At 39.2% G+C, this 20,322-nt stretch overlaps 1 protein-coding gene across 1 annotated transcript in view; it reads right to left on the reverse strand.

Moving 5' to 3' along the window:
- BMPER (BMP binding endothelial regulator) overlaps positions 1-20,322 on the reverse strand; it is a 207,029-nt gene that overhangs the window by 150,866 nt on the left and 35,841 nt on the right. The window contains exons 3-4 of the mRNA XM_060781627.2: positions 14,558-14,657; positions 7,191-7,273 (exon numbers count right to left, since the gene is read on the reverse strand). Coding sequence (XP_060637610.2) covers positions 7,191-7,273; positions 14,558-14,657 — 183 coding nt within the window. The remainder of the gene's footprint in view (positions 1-7,190; positions 7,274-14,557; positions 14,658-20,322) is intronic.

Below are 20,322 nucleotides of genomic sequence, written 5' to 3' on the forward strand. Positions count from 1 at the left end.
TCACTTGACTATGAGGACTGAGCAGGCGAAGGCGGAAGAAGGCTGCAACAGAGACTGAGAAGCCACGGTCATTGTGTTAAACTACATCACCAGTGGAACCTCACTCTGTGAAGACTGTGTGTTGATCAGTTGTGCACTGACCTCCACACATTAAAAAAACCCACGCACAGGCGTCTTCCAAGAAAAAAAAACAAACCAACCAAAGCCCCATGGCGATCAGCGAGTGGCGACGGGGGCAGGACTGTGAAATCTGGAAGCCCCTAGTCACAGACTGGCACATGGGCGGTGGGTACGGACTCAGTCGTTCTACCTCAAGGTCCGAGGCAGTTGAGTAGTTCGGCAGCTGTATCCGCGACTGAGCAGCCCTTTTGAGGACCCACTCTGCTCACCCCACATGGGGAGGGGGCTAGAAAAGGTGCCCTAAACATAGTCTGCCTCACTTATCCCTGACTGGACTGCCGCGTCCAGTGGGGTCACCACCCTGCGGCCAAAAAAGGAAAATGAACTTCGGTACGTGGAACGTACGGACTCTGATGGACAACAGTGGCAGTGAACGCCCCGAACGCAGAACTGCCATCATCGCAAGGGAGCTGGGACGCTTCAACATCAACATAGCAGCCCTTCAGGAGACCCGGAGAGCAGGAGAGGGACAGCTGAAGGAAGAAAAAGGAGGCTACACCTTCTTCTGGAAGGGACTGCCCGAAGAAGACCAAAGAATGCACGGAGTTGGCTTTGCTATCAGGAATGATCTGGTGAAACATCTGACCGAAGCACCCACTGGCATCAATGAACGTCTCTCAACCCTCCGAATCGATCTTGCCAAAAACCAACGGGCAACCATCATAAGTGCCTATGCACCAACACTAGACGCTGATGAAGACATCAAGGAGAAATTCTACTGTCAGCTGGACACCGTCCTATCGGGGATACCTAAGGAGGACAAAATCATCCTCCTGGGGGACTTCAATGCAAGAGTCGGGCGAGACTTCGACCTGTAGCCAGGCACCATAGGAAAAGACGGGGTTGGAAACAGCAACTCAAATGGCATCCTGCTTCTCACCAAATGTGCGGAGCACAACCTTGTCATCACCAACACGCTCTTCCGCCAGAAAAACAAGTTCAAGACATCATGGAAGCACCCCCGGTCAAAGCATTGGCACCTCTTAGACTATGTAATAACACGCGCCAGAGACCGCCGTGACGTGCTCCTCACAAGAGCCATGACAGGTGCTGATGACTGCTGGACTGACCACAGGCTAATTCGATCCTCGATGGCTATCAAGATCGCTCCCAAGCGCAGACTCCAAGGAAGGAAGGCAAGCCGCAAAATGAACACCCAAGCCCTTCAGGAGCCCTCCAGGCGAGCCCATCTCCAAACAGCACTCAAGAACCATCTACCCACAGTACACCCCGAAAATGTCGAGGAACATTGGAACAAACTGAAGACCTCCATCATTCAAGCCTGCGAAGAAACTATTGGATACCAAGCCAAGAAACATCAAGACTGGTTTGATGAAAATGACATCGAGATCCAACAGCTAATTGACAAGAAAAGGAAAGCCTTCCAAGCATGGCAGAGAGACATCAACTGTGCTGCTAAGAAAAAGATCTATGCCAGTGCAAAAGTTGAGGTCCAAAGAAGGACAAGAGAACTCAAGAACATCTGGTGGACAAAGAAGGCCGAAGAAATCCAACACCTGGCAGATACCCATAATGCTCAGGGATTTTTCAAAGCCACAAAGGTCATCTACGGACCAAGAAACCATGGCATACAGCCTCTACGCTCATCAGATGGAACCAAACTCCTGAAGGACCAAAACTCAATTGCACTACGTTGGAAAGAACACTACCAAAGCCTCCTGAACCGCAGCTCCAATGTGGCCGAAGAGGTCCTCTCACAAATCCCACAACAACAAACCAGGGATGAGCTTGCAGCACTGCCTAGTTTGGAAGAAGTCAGCAATGCCATCAACCAACAGAAGAATAACAAAGCCAGTGGACCAGATGGGATCCCTGCTGAAATCTTTAAAGAGGGAGGACCTGAACTGACACACCAACTCCACCAGCTCATAGAAAAAGTGTGGGTGACCGAGAAAATCCCAGCAGATTTCAAGGACGCCACCATCATCACCCTCTTCAAAAAAGGGGAAAGAACAGACTGCGGAAACTATCGAGGTATCTCCCTTCTAACCTCCGCTGGGAAAATCCTCGCAAGAATCCTTGCAAACCGCCTTCTGCCCCTCTCAGAAGACACCCTCCCAGAATCTCAGAATGGCTTCCGCCCCTCCAGAGGAACAGTGGACATGATCTTCACTGCACGACAGCTCCAAGAAAAATGCAGGGAACAAAACCAACCTCTGTACATGGCATCGACCTCGCAAAGGCATTCGACACAGTGAATCGCAGCGCTCTCTGGACCATCCTCCAAAAAATCGGGTGCCCTAACAAATTTGTGAACATCCTGCGGCTCCTCCATGATGACATGATGGCAACAGTCTTGGACAGCAGTGGCTCCCAAAGCGACCCATTTAAGGTGGAATCAGGTGTCAAACAGGGATGTGTTATTGCCCCAACTCTATTCTCCATCTTCATCGCTATGATACTTCACCTTGTTGACGGGAGGCTTCCCACCGGAGTGGAAATAATCTATCGGACAGATGGCAAGCTATTCAACCTCAGCAGACTGAAAGCCAAAACCAAGGTTACAACAACAGCTGTTATAGAACTCCAGTATGCTGATGACAATGTCGTCTGTGCGCATTCAGAAGAAGATCTACAAGCCACTCTAAACACCTTCGCAGAAGCATATGAGAAGCTCGGCCTGTCACTGAACATTGAGAAAACCAAGGTGCTGTTCCAGCAGTCACCAGCCCATCCCTCTCCAATGCCAGTAATACAGCTTAATGGCGTAACATTAGAAAATGTGGACCATTTCCGCTACCTTGGCAGCCACCTCTCCACCAAAGTCAACATCGACGCTGAAATACAACACCGCCTGAGCTCTGCAAGTGCAGCATTTTCCAGAATGAAGCAGAGAGTGTTTGAGGACCGGGACATCCGTAGGGAGACCAAGGTGCTTGTCTATAAAGCTATTGTCCTCCCAACCCTGCTCTATGCCTGTGAGACGTGGATTGTCTACAGACGTCACATGCAGCTCCTGGAACGTTTCCATCAGCGCTGCCTCCGGAAAATCCTGCAAATCTCCTGGGAAGACAAGCGGACAAACGTCAGTGTGCTGGAAGAAGCAAAGACCACCAGCATTGAAGCAATGGTCCTCCAACATCAACTCCGCTGGGCCGGCCACGTTGTCCAGATGCCTGACCACCGTCTCCCAAAGCAGTTGCTCTACTCCGAACTTAAGAACGGAAAACGGAATGTTGGTGGGCAGGAAAAGAGATTTAAAGATGGGCTCAAAGCCAACCTTAAAAACTCTGGCATAGACACTGAGAACTGGGAAGCCCTGGCCCTTGAGCGCTCCAGCTGGAGGTCAGCTGTGACCAGCAGTGCTGCAGAATTTGAGAAGGCACGAGTGGAGGGTGAAAGAGAGAAACGTGCCAGGAGGAAAGCGCGTCAAGCCAACCCCGACCGGGACCGCCTTCCACCTGGAAACCAATGCCCTCACTGCGGAAGAAGATGCAGAGCAAGAATAGGGCTCCACAGCCACGGACCCACAAGGAAATCCATAATGGAAGACCATCTTACTCGTCCAACGAGGGATCGCCTAAGTAAGTAAGTAAGAGGACTGAGCAGATGAATGGCTACTAAATTTTGTTTTAATAAATTGATATGTATGAAATCATGTATACTTAGATGGTATTTAGAGTGGTTATAGATTATAGAAATAATCTTGCAATTAGGTTATGTTTAATTATTTTTATCTAAAGTAAAGGGCATAATAACGATATATAGAGCTATACACTTTTCAGTATAAACTGGACATTATTTTAATAAGCTCAATTAGACCCCTTCCAGTCTGCCTTCCGTAAGGGGCATGGGATGGAGACTAAAAATAAATTGGAATAAAATAAAAACGTAAAGTAAATATATATTTAAAAACAAGTAATAGCTAAGCATTAGCAGTGGATGTGCCTTTTCTTCAAATGGGATGCTGCTTCACAAAGTGGAAAGAATTGGTAAAAGAAGAATAATTGCTTTATCCCTTATCTACATTTTTCTACTTTAAATTGCATCCTAACAGTTTTTTACTCCACAAAGTCCCAAAAGCTCAATAAAGGGGGACACTTTCATATTTCCATGACTAGAGAAGTAACTGGCACTGTGACTTGATGGGTCAAGAGCAGGTATACAACTGAAAAGAGAACCATTTGGCCCAAGAAGATATCTAGAAGAATTTTTAATGAGTCTCATGGGAAGAACTAATATGAAAAAACTGATCAGGAATTCCATCTCAGGTCTTGGCTTGAGTTTTATGTCTCCACAGCCATTCAGACTGTGTCCACAGGTACCACCATAAGAAAATCATTTGGTGCAGCTTTGCTTCATGCACTACATTCATCAGTAACTCCAAACTAAAGTAGACCATTGAATCAATACAAACTTAGGAAATCAACAAGCATGGAAGTTCTACTGATTCAGGGAGCTAACTTTAGTTTGGACTAACAACTGTGTCCTGTTCAGCTCTTTATCTGCATATTACGGTCCATATGGAGATTAGCCCAAAAGGCATGAATCTTGAGATAAAAACAAGAAGATGATAAGAATGATGTCAATCTTATCAAAAATCATTAGCCCAGAGGAGATGTGACAATAACCAGTCATTCTGTTTTCACAGTAACAGCCTTGAAAAAAAACATTCCTTCCACCCTAGATCCTTGGTAAAAAAAGGAGCTTATTGAGAAGAGATAAAAGGTTCTCAACCTAAGGGATGGAAGCTTCTTATCACTGATGGTTCTGCTGATAGGGCCAAGTAAATGATTTGCATTCCTTGCTCCAGAAGCTAACATCCTGATAGATTTGGAAGGGGAGGAGTATATTTTGCTTTTTTCTGATAGATCTGTTCATATTCCTAAGCACGGAGAAAAAGAGAAATATTTTTTTAAAGTTCAAAATTTGAGCTTTAAAATGAAAATAGAGCTCAGTTTTTCATTGGAGCATTGAACAGAAGAACCATATGAAGTCCATGAGTACACACTTCATCAATAACCATATATTTAATATAAATGACTAGTGTTTTTATTTAATTCATCGTTCTACCTCCATGCTGTAGGGGATTATTTACCCCAATGTTGGAATGCTGTGGATTTTACTTACCCACAAATGACAATCCATAGCTATGGGGGAGGCAGAGAATTGTCACAACTTGACAATGCCAGCATATCACAAGTTACTACAGACACAAATAGATTTAGCACCAAGGAAAATCCCTCTTAGGAGAGACTGACAAATCCAAGGCACTACCGTAGAGATGCCTCCCATGCAATTGCAGCAAGATCCAAATATTAATCAAACTGAACATGGGCAGATCCATGCAGAAAAGTTGGCCCCCTGTGGTACCTGGATAACAACTTACAAGCTAGAATCCTGCTGATAATATACATAGACATGACACTTCTTTTTATATATACATTGCAGCAGAACACATTATTTCATACCACAACTCCCTGGTTGTTTAACTACCCTCTGCTGCTGGTTCATTCCCCCTCTCACTGCTTGCTACTTAATGGTTGGGGAATTGCATCAGTGTTGGAAAGTAATCTGTGTGCATCCAAGTAGTTTTCCTTTGAACAGAGCCATATGGGACCTCAGCCATGGTTTACAGGTCAGTATCAGTGCTTTGCATTGCATTGCACCCAGAAATATTCTGAAAAACATTACAGCATTCTCCAAACTAAGATGAATGACCATGGCCAACCTATTTCTGCTCAGGAGGCCACAATGTCATACAAATTTGAGCTGGTGAAAGGCACATCTTCACTCAGAAACCAATTAGGCTTCCTAATACAAAGTCAGGTTTAACAAAGTCTACAGAGACTATGAGACTCAACATAGAGTGTAAGTTCATAAAATCTACAACAAACTGAGCAGCAGTATCCTGAATTTTTTTTTAAAAAGCCCACAAAACTCCATATTTCATGTACTAAGATTCATTTTGTTGATCTTAAATATGTATTTCTGACCCTACTTGTAAACATATATTTCTGATCCTACTAAACCTGAGGATCTGTTTTACCTTTGAAGTGTCTTCGAAATACATTTTTAAGTAGAAGGTACAAAAACCATGTTTTACTGTTTAGCTTCCCGGAAAAATTCAGAATAAGCAATACTTAGATATACGATATTTAAGGGTTGAGAACTCTAAAGATAGTTTCATACTTAATATAAACATTAAAGATTTTTAGAGCCCCACTCTTTCAACATCTTGAATCCATTTCTCTTCCTAGAAGTACTTTCACAGAAGGTCTTGCATCTTTCCTCAGGGAGTTCTTTACTTTCTTACTATTTTCATAGTCAAATGTCTGAGCAAAATAATACATACAATGCTACCCTTATGCTGATGATGCCTTCTATTCTTCTCTTACCTCTAGATTTTTCATTTAACTCCCCACTGCTGATCAATTTAATTAACTTAATAAATACAAGACAAAATTCTCACCTTTCCTCAGCTTTATATATATTGGAAATGTTAAAAAATGAAGCTTTGTGCTGTATATATATATATATATATATATATATATATATATATATATAAAAGTATCTGCTTAAACGTAATGCTTGCAATATAATGAAGACAAAGTTTTCTTGCGGCATATAATGTGGTCATGTTCAAAGATTACTCCTTTTTGATTGGATGTGTATTAGAAAAATCTGTGGTATTGAATGGGGGGCACAACATCTATGCTGTCATTGCTCAAAAACTCATAAGACTGCAAGGCTGGAAAGATTATAATTCATTATCCATTGGCCAAAATATCTCATTGCTTTAGCTATACATACATATATTTCTATGTCAATGTCTAAAAAATGTATTTTTGGAAAAATTGTCAGTCTGTATCAATGTATGTATTTCCTTATTCCATGCATTCCTCATTTTCAATTTTTAATTTTTTTCTCTATTACTTTTTTCTTTTTTTGCAATTATACTTTTAAAATCCAGTAAATTATATATTTAACAATATAGCTGAAAAAGCAAATACTGCAAATGTAGCCTCAACACTAATTTTATTCCTTACCTGACACTGGTGCTTGATACATTGTTTGCTTGGGACATACCATGACTCTGAACTATTATATGAATTCCCTTCAAAAGTGCATCCTAGAGATAAAAAACAGAAAGAATAAATAGCCCAGTTCTTTTTTGCTAGCAAGACATACAAAGCCACTAAAAACCATCAGTTTCCTTAAACAGGTTATTCAGTTTCTATAGTTTTGCATCCCATATCCTTTAAAGTAAGTCTGTTAGCAAACACACAATTTGGAAATGTTCTCCATGTAAAGAAAAAATAAGAATGGTTTCCAAACCTCATGGGTCAGAAAATATATCTGAAAACATGCTAATAGCTAATTGTAACACTCTGCAAGAGAAAGAGAACCACTGAAAGGGATGGGAGCCAATGGTGCGGTTAGGACGAGTTTAGTAATTTCAATCCTTTTGGGCTATGTGATAATGAGACTGAAGAAAGAAAAGAAAACAGCAAATCTTATTTTAACAATGTACTGTTGCTAAATAAAAAAAAGCAGTGCCTAGGAAAATAGCAAGAGCATTTTGAAGAATTTGTCCAAACCACACATCCTTTTTCCATAGTTTTATTTCTTTTTCAAGAAGCTGCAAATTAACCCACCTAACCAGGCTATAAATGCCTGTAAAATTCTTCAGAAAATCAACTGAGTGGTAAATATCTTCCACTTTGGCAAGTTTACTCAGCCAGGTAGAATTCCACCTGCTACATGACTGAGCACACAGCATATTTGGCTCAAAAAGTAGCAATTACTGAATTCCTTACATTCAGAGATATCCTTGAAGGCATTGCTTTCCATCCTGCTCATTACACCATAATCAAGCATTAAGGCTATTCATACTACTTATCTTCCAGATGAAGAGAAGGAAACTTCTGGATTAAATCAAGTAGGAGAAGGAATCATAAACTTCATTTCAGTGCTTTTCTAATGTGTAGTGCAGAGGTCCAAGCTACTTTCATTTCAACTACAATTTTAGTGGTTTTTCCTACCAATTGATATACTTAAACCTTTTAGACAACTGCAAATTGTTTTATCAAGGTAAAATAAATAAATATCTGAGGGTCATATGCTTATTTCTTTGTGGCAGAGATAGAAAGATCATATTATCTGCTGCAGCCTGCTTTGTATTCTTTGCTGATCCAATGTTATCAAGAAATGTTGTAAAATTAGAAGCTGTTGTTTGAATGGAGTAGATTCCACAAAGAGCACAACGTTCCTATCTCTGACGGCAACCAACATCAGTTGATGCAGCTGAATATCATTTTGATTTTTTGTTCATTATAAAAAACAAAAACAAAAAACCAAACAAACAGGCCAGGTCTAGGTTCCCTGATTCTGCCAGAAATGAATTAACACAGAATAAATCAATGTTTCCCTGTTTGTTCTGTATCAATTAAACATCTCATGAGATTCAGACTGACTCCTGGGACACGTCACAAATTCCCCAGAGGTCAATCTCCACTGCCATCTTGCACCTTTGGGCTCCTGGAGTCCAAAGGTGTGGGAGGATGCCCACGCCCCCCCCCCACCCCAATTAACCCCCTAAAACTTACTGAAAAATGTCCCTATCTGCCACCTCTCCTAGAGTCCTTGTGGTGTGAGCAAATGATGTCTGAGGAGACCGGGGGGGGGGGGGGTTATCCTCCTTACCCTTCACATCTCAAGAGTCATTTTTTACACCATGAGGAGAGGCTGCATGGTGGCTAGGGACCCTTTCCAGTAAGTTATGGGGGGTAGATAAAGGGCTCTGGGGTGGCTTCATGCTATCCAGATTTCAACTGGGATAGCATGTAGCCACCCCAGGAAAGAAATCCCAGGGTTGTGGGTGGGGGTGGGGACTAGAACCTGCACCAAAGCAGGTTACTTTAACCCATTTTGACGTGGGTTTTAGTGCTATCTGGAAGCACCCTTAGTTCCATTATCAGGGTGCAATAAGTGAAACTGGCAAATGCTTCACTGGAAACCTCCCTAGAGTCTTCAATAACTGGGGGAATCAATTTCCAAACAAATCAGTGATTCTCTGTTCAGTGGCTAGCAAATTTACCACAGCAGGCAACTGAAGGTTCTGATCATGGTATCTCTGAGCCTGATCCCAATATGCTCTCTTGCAATTGTATTTGCTCCTTGATCTTCATCACATGCATTCTAGCCTTTTTTAATGTAAGCAAAATCCAAAAAGCTAGCTACTCCACCACACGGGAATGATTTAGACACATTCCATTTTGCATTTCTAAAGAATAATCTTTTTACAACCTGCTTCATTTTATATCCAATTCCCAAAGAACATGTACAGAATACTCTGACTTTTACATCCTGTTCAAAAGAATACCTGGAATCAAAAAAAGGTTGATTCCAGGGACACAAATGTCTGAGTCCTGATCAGTATCAAAGTAAGAGGTTCACTGGGCTGATTGGGAAAGGGCCATGATGCCAAAGAACTACTAAATTGTTTTGTGCTAAAACCCACACACACACCTGAAATGGTTTGAAATTTATTGTAATCATAAATATATAGAAGACAAAAATGTTTCCCTAATGGATTCTAATTTAATATGTAGATTTTGAGTTTAGCGGATGGTTTTAAACACTGGGAGAAATTGCAAACACTAAGAAATGTATTTTTTTTCAAATTTCAATTGCCTAAAAATTGGAGCATGAAGCAATTAACAAAGTATTCTTCCAGATTTGCCAAATCACAAGAAATGAACTAAACTCTAGTGCTGCTGGGAAGATGTTCCCAATGACAATGAGTCACATCTGAATATAAGTTGGTGATGTGCATTATTGCAAAAATGTCTACTAGAGATGCATTCATAGAAACAGTTGTTATGTTTCATCAGTAGTAATGTGTTAAATTTTTCATCACCAAATTTTAAAAGCACCATAAACAAATTAAAGAAAATATGAAGCAGGGCAACAAAGATAATGTGTTGTAAAAAGTTAAGAAATAGAAGCATAAAGTGATTTTTTTCAGTATGTTTCTATATTATGAATTGTAAGAAAAAATAATCTTATGAGGCAAGAACAAGAAGACATAATATACTTTTTTCTGGAATTCCGAACTACCATGACAACACTTTAATCGCATAAATAAAAACACAAATTAGGAAAAATACATTTAAAATGTCATGAAAAAAAATGTGGAAAAAAACACATTCTTACAATCTTATCCAAAGCAAGGGAAGGGGGAAAAATGTGGCATGAAGGTTAAAGATGGAGAGTGAGAAATGCTTTATTTTGAAGCATTTTCGTAAGGAAGGGGGAATAACTAGTAAAATTAATTGAGATTTGTGGCATACCTATGACCTGTGTTTTCTGAGCAATTAAATAAAGTCATATAAACAGTGTAAGAAAAAAGCAGTGCTCACAGATGGCTCACAATTAAGCCACTATGACCCTTTCCCCTGGAGAAATGCTAAAGTCCCTAATTTAGTAGTCCCGCCCAAAAAATCTAGATAACCAGAAATCATTTTGAACCCTGTTTTTATGATTCTGGACTCCTACGGACATCAAGAGATGTACTTTGGGAACAGGAATAGAGTATGCCTCACAGTTATCATAAACGTAGCTTATCCATCTCCAATCCACTAATAACAAACACTTATTCAGAAAGCAAATATATATTGTTATAGATGGAGACAGATCCAAATTAAAATGACATATCTCTGTCCAACTGAATAAAGAGAGTCTGCCAAATACATTTCTATAACAATCTGTGAACTCATGTGTTTTGATTAAATATATTGAATAAATGAAGGCAAAGAAAGGGATTTTCTTTTTTGCCCTACTGCTATAGCCCTAGAAGAAACAAGGCAACCATCTGTTCTTTAATTCTTTCCTTAGAAGTGCATGAAGAATTACTGGTAATTACATAAGAATTGTCTTCATGATAGCAAGTAGTTCAGTACCATGGATCCAGCCATAGTTGGATCTAGACTGAACTAGCTGTACTTATGTATGTGCATGTGCCTTCAAACTGCCTGTCGATTTATGGCAAACCCATGAATTTCATAGAGTCTTCTTAGACAAGAAATACTATTTCCTCTGAAATACAGCCTATAGCAGCTGGTATTCATTGGCAATCTCCAATTCCTGTAACTTAGCAGAATTGGCCCTGCTTAGCTTCCAGGATCAGAAAGGAGCAGGGGGTTTTAGGCACCAAGAAGTGATTATACATAAAGCATGACACTGATTTCAATGGGAAATACAACATAACCAGGATCCAACCTTATGAATCCTCCAATTTTGAAAAAAAAAGTATATTAGTGTTTGCAATACCTTGAAACAATGAGGGTTGAACACCTTGAAACCATTGGGCAGTCATTTTGAACAACAATAAAATGAAGGGGTAGGGGGTCAGTGTTTCTCAACTGCAGTGAACCACGTAAAAAATGTCTCAATGTTCTACAAGTTGATATTTATTCCAGAATCACTTCTCTCAAAAGAAATGATTTCTCAAAATCATTTTCTCAAAAAGGAAACATAAATTTACTCTTGTTCAGCAAGTTCAAAACAGCAAAATAAGCTTGTGGTATTGCGTCAAAATAACAGTCCTTCAGAGTAACAGAACACACATAATCTTTGTATGCAATCATACCAACAAAGATGGCGTGGCTTCACCAATTTCCATCCCTAGTGAGCAAGGGAGAGCCTCACGTATCCCGATAGGCACCCAGTTATACCCCAGTGGAAGTGGCCCAAACCTACTAGCCTTAATGAGCACATTCATGTAACCTGCATATAACAACCACCAGAATTAGTCCTTTTTCTCTTAACTCACCTGGTACAGGGAAGGTAGTAATCACACGCAAAATTTACTGCCAGTTTTACAGAGACCTTAACACATATTACACTTATACTAGTCACTCCACTGGTTGCCAATGAGTTTTTAGGCAAAACTACAAAGTGTTGGTTTTGATCTTTAAAGCCCTATATTTATTTGGGTTCAAGCTACCTACAGCATCACCTGCTCCAGTACAACCTACCCTTGGGGAGATAGGGTGGAATATAAAGTTTTAAAAATTATTATTATAGGTCTGTTACTCCAAACAGTCAGAACCCAACTGCTGACTGTAACCCAGAGGACTTTTTCATTGGCTGCCCCAAAACTGTGGAATGACCTGCCAAAAAAGCTATGACAACTAAATCAGCTTTCCGAATTTAAGATGCAACTGAAGCCCCATCCCGTCTGGCAGGCCTACCCAGTCAATTTTAACTTGTGATTTTTAACATGCAGGGTAAATTTTAATCTGTATTCTATCTGTGTATATTTGTTATGTGTATTTTAATAGTATTTTGTTTTATCTTGCTGTTTTACTGATGCTGTACCCTTCTTCGAGCCACAAGGAGAGGTGGGTAATAAATACCCATGTGCTTTTAAAAAGTGGGATAAGAAATACTTTCAATGTATGCAAATTCAGTTCAAAATAGAGTTTTCCCTTGTGGAGCTATGAAACCATTGCCTATGGTTTCATTTATCCACATCTGACAAAATATGTCTTCAAAATGGCATTCTCCAGGTCCTACTGTTCTTGGGGTTGGGGTCTTTCATTGAATAGCATTTGCTATTATCCATGATTTTGTGTATCCATCTGCAGTTTGGGAACATTTCCCCATGGATATGGGTGTTGTACTGTAATCTAAAGAGGCATTTAGGTTGTCCATTAGATCAGTTTTGTCAGCATTGTGGTACACTTTAATTATCTGGCACTCTCCCCTCCCCCATCCCTCAAAAACCATTGATATTCTAGTTATACTGGGTGTGGTGTTAATGGGTGTGGTACCCCAGTAACACATCTTAATATTATCTTTTCTTAAGTTACTGTGTTCGTGTCTAGAGTATTTCTTAGCTATCTCTTAAGAACATTTCATAAATTGTGCATTTAATTAAGTTAAATGTATGTGCGTCAGATTATGAGATGAAAAGTTTCCTAATAGATTATGTTTAAAATAATATGTTATCATACGTATGAAATAAATGGATAACAACAAGATCATAAAACAAGATTTTTCATATCATTCTCAAAAATATTCATGTGGTTTATGGAAATTATTAGAGTTTACAGTGGCATTGCTATTATTACTATGAACATATATTGTGTGTGTATATATATGTAAGATACATTTTTTTCCAAAAGATTTAATGTGTACTTTCTAACTTCCTCTGTTTTTCTTTTTTAAATACACATTCTGGTTTCTAAATGCCAAATGTAGTATTTCTAATGTTCAGTGAATTTAGTTGGGGATTAACATTAATTTGAAAGGCCATTTCACAAAGTGCAACTTAGCAGGCCACAACCACACATTGTAGTTCATTTAGCAGGCTATTTGGGAGGGGAGTAGTAGTAGGATCAAGATGCCAGTCAATTCATAGGTCAGGTGTTACCAGCTGGCCACCTATTATTTGATTGCTACTAAACATCCCATGGAATAAAGAATGCTATCGAATGAGTGCAATACCTCCACCTTACTGTCAAACATCTTGCAACAACTGAGGATTCAAGTCAGGAACTGCTGGCACAGTTCTTAGCATGGTCAGGATAAATACAGACTTGCCATGGGTAAATCACTTTTGACTATTGGGTTGTCATAATCACAGTATGTGTTCTATAAACTCAAAAGGCTGGTTCAGATATTACAAGATATTATTAATTGTAACAAAGAGGTCAGGATCAGCCTGCAGGATCACATTTACTGTTCTTGAAACCGATTAATCAGATTTTGAAAACAGTATCTGAAACTGGTTAGGAAACTGAGAACGTGTTAGCTTTTGCTGTCAACATCATCAACATATCCATGGAGTGAGAGAAGGATACTGGACAGCAAAGGAAATAGCTAAAGGGAGAAATCATGGAGACGTGAGTACTGACAGAAACGTTTAAACCATGACCAAGCAACACTGAATGCTATATCTGGACCAGTGGTTTAATCATATCATACAAAAACAAAGTATTATCGAAGGCTTTCATTGCCAGAATCATTGGGTTGTGGTATGTTTTTCGGGCTATATGGCCATGTTCTACAAACATTCTCTCCTGACGTTTTGCCTGCATCTGTGTGCCACAGATGCAGGCGAAATATCAGGAGAGAAAATGCTTCTAGAACATGGCCATATAGCCAGAAAAACCTACAACAACCCAAAAACAAAATATGTTGAGAAACCTAGTTAACAGTGACACACACACACACACGAACTAAGAGTGTACTGAACCAATCATAAGTGTACTCATTTGCCATTTATGTACTCATACGGAGTGTTTCCATGTTTCCCTGTGTGCATCTATATCTGCATGTAGGCCAACAAATTGTATAGTCTAAACACAACAAAATTAATGTTCAGAAAAATGAGAAGCCACTGCACCTTTGCATCGCTCGCAGCATGCTCCCCTCTGTTTAACGACCAGAGCACAGTCCTTTGAAAGTAGGGGACACTTCTCTCGTTTGCATGTCACTTCCTTGTTCTGTGAGGAGGAAAGGTAGGAAGAAAAATGTAGTATCAGTCTCCATTTAGTGCTAGTAAGAAAGTACACTATGATGTCAGATTTGGAAATTTTCCCTCTGCTTGACAAGGGATATGTGGAATACAGAGAGGGCATTATTACCCTTTCATACAATCAGACACAGTTTCTCCCTTGTGACAGATCTGTAGCTGAGGGGAACTGAAAAATTGGGGAGACAGGGAGATCAGTGGCAAATCTTAAAAGGAGACTGAACCCAGATAAAGTTCTGCCAAAGGAAATATGTGACTCGTTTCATGCTAATGTTACTTTTTGGTATACTTTAGAAAGGATAATATTTGTGTAAACTGTAGCTGGAGCTCTTAGAATACCTGGCCCAGGACTTCCTTGTGCGAATAAAAATATTTAGCCGTGGCTGTTCTACAGATCTGCGTATTCCAGTTGGGATTTTTTAAAAATGCAAGTCTAAATCTCCAAGCAAAATAAAGACAAATATGGCCTCAGCGAACTCCATTTATAGAACACAAAGATAATCACGAAGTAAAACTGCAAACCAAGAATAATGCAATAAATATTAGGCACAATAATGTTGAAGAATAGGGTAAATATTGTCACCATAATTGCTAATAAGTGTGAGATTCCCTATTCTAGATGTTGTTAGACTGCAATTCCTATCAGCCCCTGTCACAACATACAGTACAATGGTGAGGGAGGGTCAGAGTTGCAATCTGTCAACCTCTGGAGAGCAAAATGTTTCCCATCCCTAGTGTAAATTAAATACAGGTTATAAACATGAAGGACTTTTAATTCCCATTGATTCTGACAGTAAAAAAATAAGTACATGTTTTATTGATTGATTTTTTACATAAAACTAACCAGTGTTTTAGCATCAAGAGAACAAGTTTCATATGCTTTCATTGCTTCTACCACTGTCCTGAGGAGGTCAAAACCTTTGTTTCTGTTTTACATACCATAGCTATAGTTAATGGTGTCCTTCAGGCCCTAACTGTGGCTAATCTGAGTTGGGGTTAGTTCATGCAAACTAGTTTCCTAAAGGCGTGAAACTTTTTTGTTTGCGAACCAAACTCAGATTAGCCACCATTTGACTAGGTTAAGAATGCAGTGGTTAATTTAAAACAGAACCCAAAGTTTCTAACATCTCACTGAATTGCTCAGTGTTTGCTTAAGGCTAGCTGTAGCTTCTTCTAACAGTTCAAAGCAACTGTTCGACAGTACCCAACAAGCCCATTTTCCCATTTAAATGGGTTTCTTTTCATTTGGATTGTGTTGTTTGCATTTAAGCACTCTGAAAATGTTTTTCACATGAATAGGTTTACTACTACTAAATAAAAACCAGTGACAAGGACAAATGATGGTAGCAATTCTGCTAAGAGGAGGAGTAGCAGCATTAATGGCCTCCAGAATGGTTAGCCTCCTCTGCCACTCCACCCTAAGCTAGTTTTGCACCATTTACTTTCAGAAATAAAATTTTACTACTGGAATTCCTTCCTTAAACATAGCATACAGGACTTCACTCTTCAGTGATCTCCATCTATAATTACTAGCTTCATCCATCACATGATGGGGATGCCCGAATGCCACTGTCCACCATAGCAGATGACATGGCCTAATTAGAGATGTCAAAAAGTTAGGAGAATCAAAGGGGAAAGAAGAATGTGAATCATAAAACAAAGTAATGAAGAGTCTCTGATTTGTTCTTTGTTTTCGATGGCCAAGGTACGTTTAAAGGCTAACTCAACATTTTCCCTGTATCTTTCTCTCTTGGGTTGTTTTTTAAAGGAAAAACATACCAGCAGTTTGTGTCATTCCTTCTGCAATCCATGTCAGTTTTGTTATAAAAAAAATGATCCATTATCTCCTTTCCTAGCCAAATCTCCAATTATCTCAACTGAAGAATTTGAAGATCAGCTGCTGTCAGAAGAGGGTCTATTGTTAAAATGATTCACTTATGTGCTCTTCTGGTTATTTTATTCTATTGTGCACTTACTAACACTTGGACATAAATCTGGCCTACATTGGTAGTTGTTCATTTGTACATCTTACTCCTGTTTCTGAGTTTGCTCAATGCAGGCATAGCATACACTGACAAAATTGGCTAAGTTGCATTTGTGTTAAATTATGCTTTTTTAAACATTACCATAAACCCCAGCAAAAATATCCCCTGTAAAGTGTGGAGATTTCCACAGGCAGAAAAATTCACCTCAGAGTCCCACTCTTTCAGACACTCAAGATTAAATTAAAGAAAAGAAATACATGTTAAAAGCATTTGTTCAATTGTGGTTAATGACTGTCTAATACCTAAAACAAAGTTATAAATACACATAATGAAATAATCCCTTCTGACAGTAAATCATGTCTTATTTAGAGGGATCATTTTACTATGCGCCAACAACAAGTATTCAGGAAAATATTTGGGTTGATCCTTTCTGGGCAACATTGATTGGGAGCGGAATTAAAACTCACTCTTCATGGTAAAATCCATATATAATATCTACCTACAAATATGTTTCAGTTGTCAAAAATCCCTGCCAAATTCCACACAAAACTGTATTGCTTTGAGCAGGGGTCCTCAAACTAAGGTCTGGGGGCCGGATGCGGCCCGCCAAGGTAATTTACCCGACCCTCACTCAGGGTCAACCTAAGTCTGAAATGACTTGAAAGCACACAACAGCAACAACAACAACAACAATCCTATATCATCAGCCAAAACCAGACCCACACTTCCCATTGAAATACTAATAAGTTTATATTTGTTAAAATTGTTCTTCATTTTAATTATTGTATTGTTTTAAGTGGTTTTTGCATTACAAATAAGATATGTGCAATGTGCATAGGAATTCATTCTTTTTTTTTTCAAATTATAATCCGGTCCTCACAGTTTGGCGGACTGTGACCAGGCCCTCTGTTTAAAAAGTTTGAGGACCCCTGGCTTTGAGCATTAGATCCCTTTATTCTCTATTCATCCTAGTTGGGAAGTTATGGTATCATTTTTCTCCTCTGTGAATTGCTTCATGTAAGTTACTGTTCTCATTGGGCATGAGACTTTTTTAGTTGCTCACTTCATCTTATGCTTTCCTTTTTATCATTTCCCCCTGATTCTGCTTCATTTTTTCCATTGGCCAAAACATTTTGAGGGAGTGTCTCTTCTTTTTCTTTTAAAAAGAAGTTCTTTTAAAAACAAAACATTCTGACAAACTATATATGGTGCTATGGAAGTATCATTGTGTCCTGTCTCCCACCACATTGCTTTTTTGCCTCTCACTATGTTCCCCCTTTGCAATCATCCAATGCTTCAGTTCATACAGGTAATGCATGTGGCCAATGGTGATATTACCCAGAGCAATAAAATGAGACATGGCTTCATTTTCAGTTGAGCTACTAATTTAGATGGTTTCTATAAGTCTCCTTTGACTTAGGCAGAAAAATATCTTGGGCCAGACCTTCCCATTTCCTTTCAATGTACATTTTTTGCACTACCACCAGGATTGCACACTAGTTCTCCAACCTCACACAAACAATCCAAAGTCTGGTTTCTATCAACAAGCTCTTAAGACATATGTCTGGTGGCTTCTCAGTGATGTGACTTTAATGTCAGTGGGACAGTGGATTTAGTCTGGGTTTAATCTAAATCTTAAAGAAGCTACCTAATAGGCTGCATCTATTTTGAAATTCAGCATCTTAAAATGCTCCTTTAAAGTTTGGACTAAACCCCGAAGTCCCATGGACATGGAAGCCACCAAGCATTACTGAAAAGCTAAAAGCCATTCCTATATGTTTTAGAAACTTGTTTTAAACATTACAGTACTAAGAAATGATATGATTTTACTATCTTTATTCAGCCAAAAAGACTTGGCAAGTCTCCAAATGCAATCAAGTGTTGGTTTATAAGACTGCCCAAAAGCTAAAACCCTTCTGCTTTTCCTGCCTGCCTGATGAAGAAGTCTATACAGGTTGAAAATCTAGATGATTCCCTGCCAACACACAGTTGGCTCAAGGAAGATATTACATTACCGATTCTGAACTTCAAAAGATCTGCTGAATATTCATCTCTTAAAACAAGCATGTGTAATTCCACGGAAACCTTTGGACCTGTGCCTGCTTTCTGCTCCAGCTAGCTATGACCCTTAAACCATTCCAGAATATCCTTTGAAAAGTGTTATGGTCTAACATGATTCATACCATGTAGGCTGTATCTTCAGAAATGTCATTAACAGTAAAATTTGATGTGGAGGAAAAGGACATTTCTCTGTATATCAATCTCCCACCCCACTTTTTTCTGTTGCCCTCTCAGATTAAGCAGGGTTAGTAAATCATTGTTTTGTCTATTGTAGCCTTGTGTTGGAAAAAGCAAATCTCTTGAACCCTTTGTAGATTGTAAGGATAAGGAGACAAAACCTCATCAAAAAAGGAGCAATTCTTTTTCAGTTCTGTTTTAATTCATCTCCCAAAACGCAGTCTTAACTTGTACCACAAGACTAGTTTAATCTGTCTTTCCAGTTTTTTCTCTTTATGGAGGATAGAGAGAGGAGAGGAAGAAGAGCAATTTGACCAAGCCAAGGTCCCAAATACTCTGAAGGCACAGGAGCCCTTCTGTTCTTAGAAGTTAAGTAGGGTAAACCCTAGTTGGATTTAGATGGGAGACTACCAATGAATACCAGGTGCTGTAAGCTGTTTCAGAAGGATTTGGTAAACCACCCTTTAGTATTCCTTACCTAAGAAAACCCTATGCAATTCATGGGGACATTATATGTCAACAGGAAACCCAAAGGCATACATACACACAAGCCTTGACCAGCAAATCTACTTTTTTCAGATAGACTGTACTTTAACCTTACTTAATTCTCTCTACTGTACAGTTACAAAACCATTAACATGAAGTAAAGATACAAATGTAAAGTAAAACCAGTGCTTCCCTATCTCCAAACATATGTCAGCAATGTTTCAGGAGCTGTTGAAAGCTCACTGATACACTGATAATGCTGCTAGAAAGACAGACAGACTAAAAGAAAAAGATGAGCATCACTGTCCGTTTTCAATATTCAGAAGCCAGTTTCTTACAAGGCAAGGAAAAGAGGATTTTCTCCATCTTTTGTTTTAAAAGTAGTTTTGGCATCGGTAAGAAGATACAAAAGAGACATATTGCTCATAAATACATAAACCATTTTATAAATCATAAACCTATGACTCAAGCAAGATCCATGATAGGATCTTAACATTCATAATAAATATTTTAGTCATGCACCACAGTTATTTTAAACAGATGGCTTATACATTCATATCTGTGTGGGTTTTTTAATTCAATTTTTGTGCATAAACACAAGGAAACAGCATATATATTAGACAATGGGTAGGACACAGGGCACTAGGATGTTTTCCTGTATAAATCCCTCTTATTTATTTATTTATTTATTTAGAACTTTTATATATCAGTCTTCTCACCTCCAATGAGGGACTCAGGCCGGTTTATATACGCAGAACTAGTGAACATAAGAGAAGTTGCTGTTCAATTTATGGTATCTGATTGGGTGATATATGGCCTGGATTAGAAAAATAGGATAGGATTTTTCAAAGGAATGAAGTTGATGAATAATAACACTGTCATGTATGAGGCATCTGTCCTATAAATACTGTAGTTAGAATATCAGAC

The sequence above is a fragment of the Anolis sagrei genome, chromosome 6, assembly GCF_037176765.1.
Source record: "Anolis sagrei isolate rAnoSag1 chromosome 6, rAnoSag1.mat, whole genome shotgun sequence".
NCBI lineage: Eukaryota > Metazoa > Chordata > Lepidosauria > Squamata > Dactyloidae > Anolis > Anolis sagrei.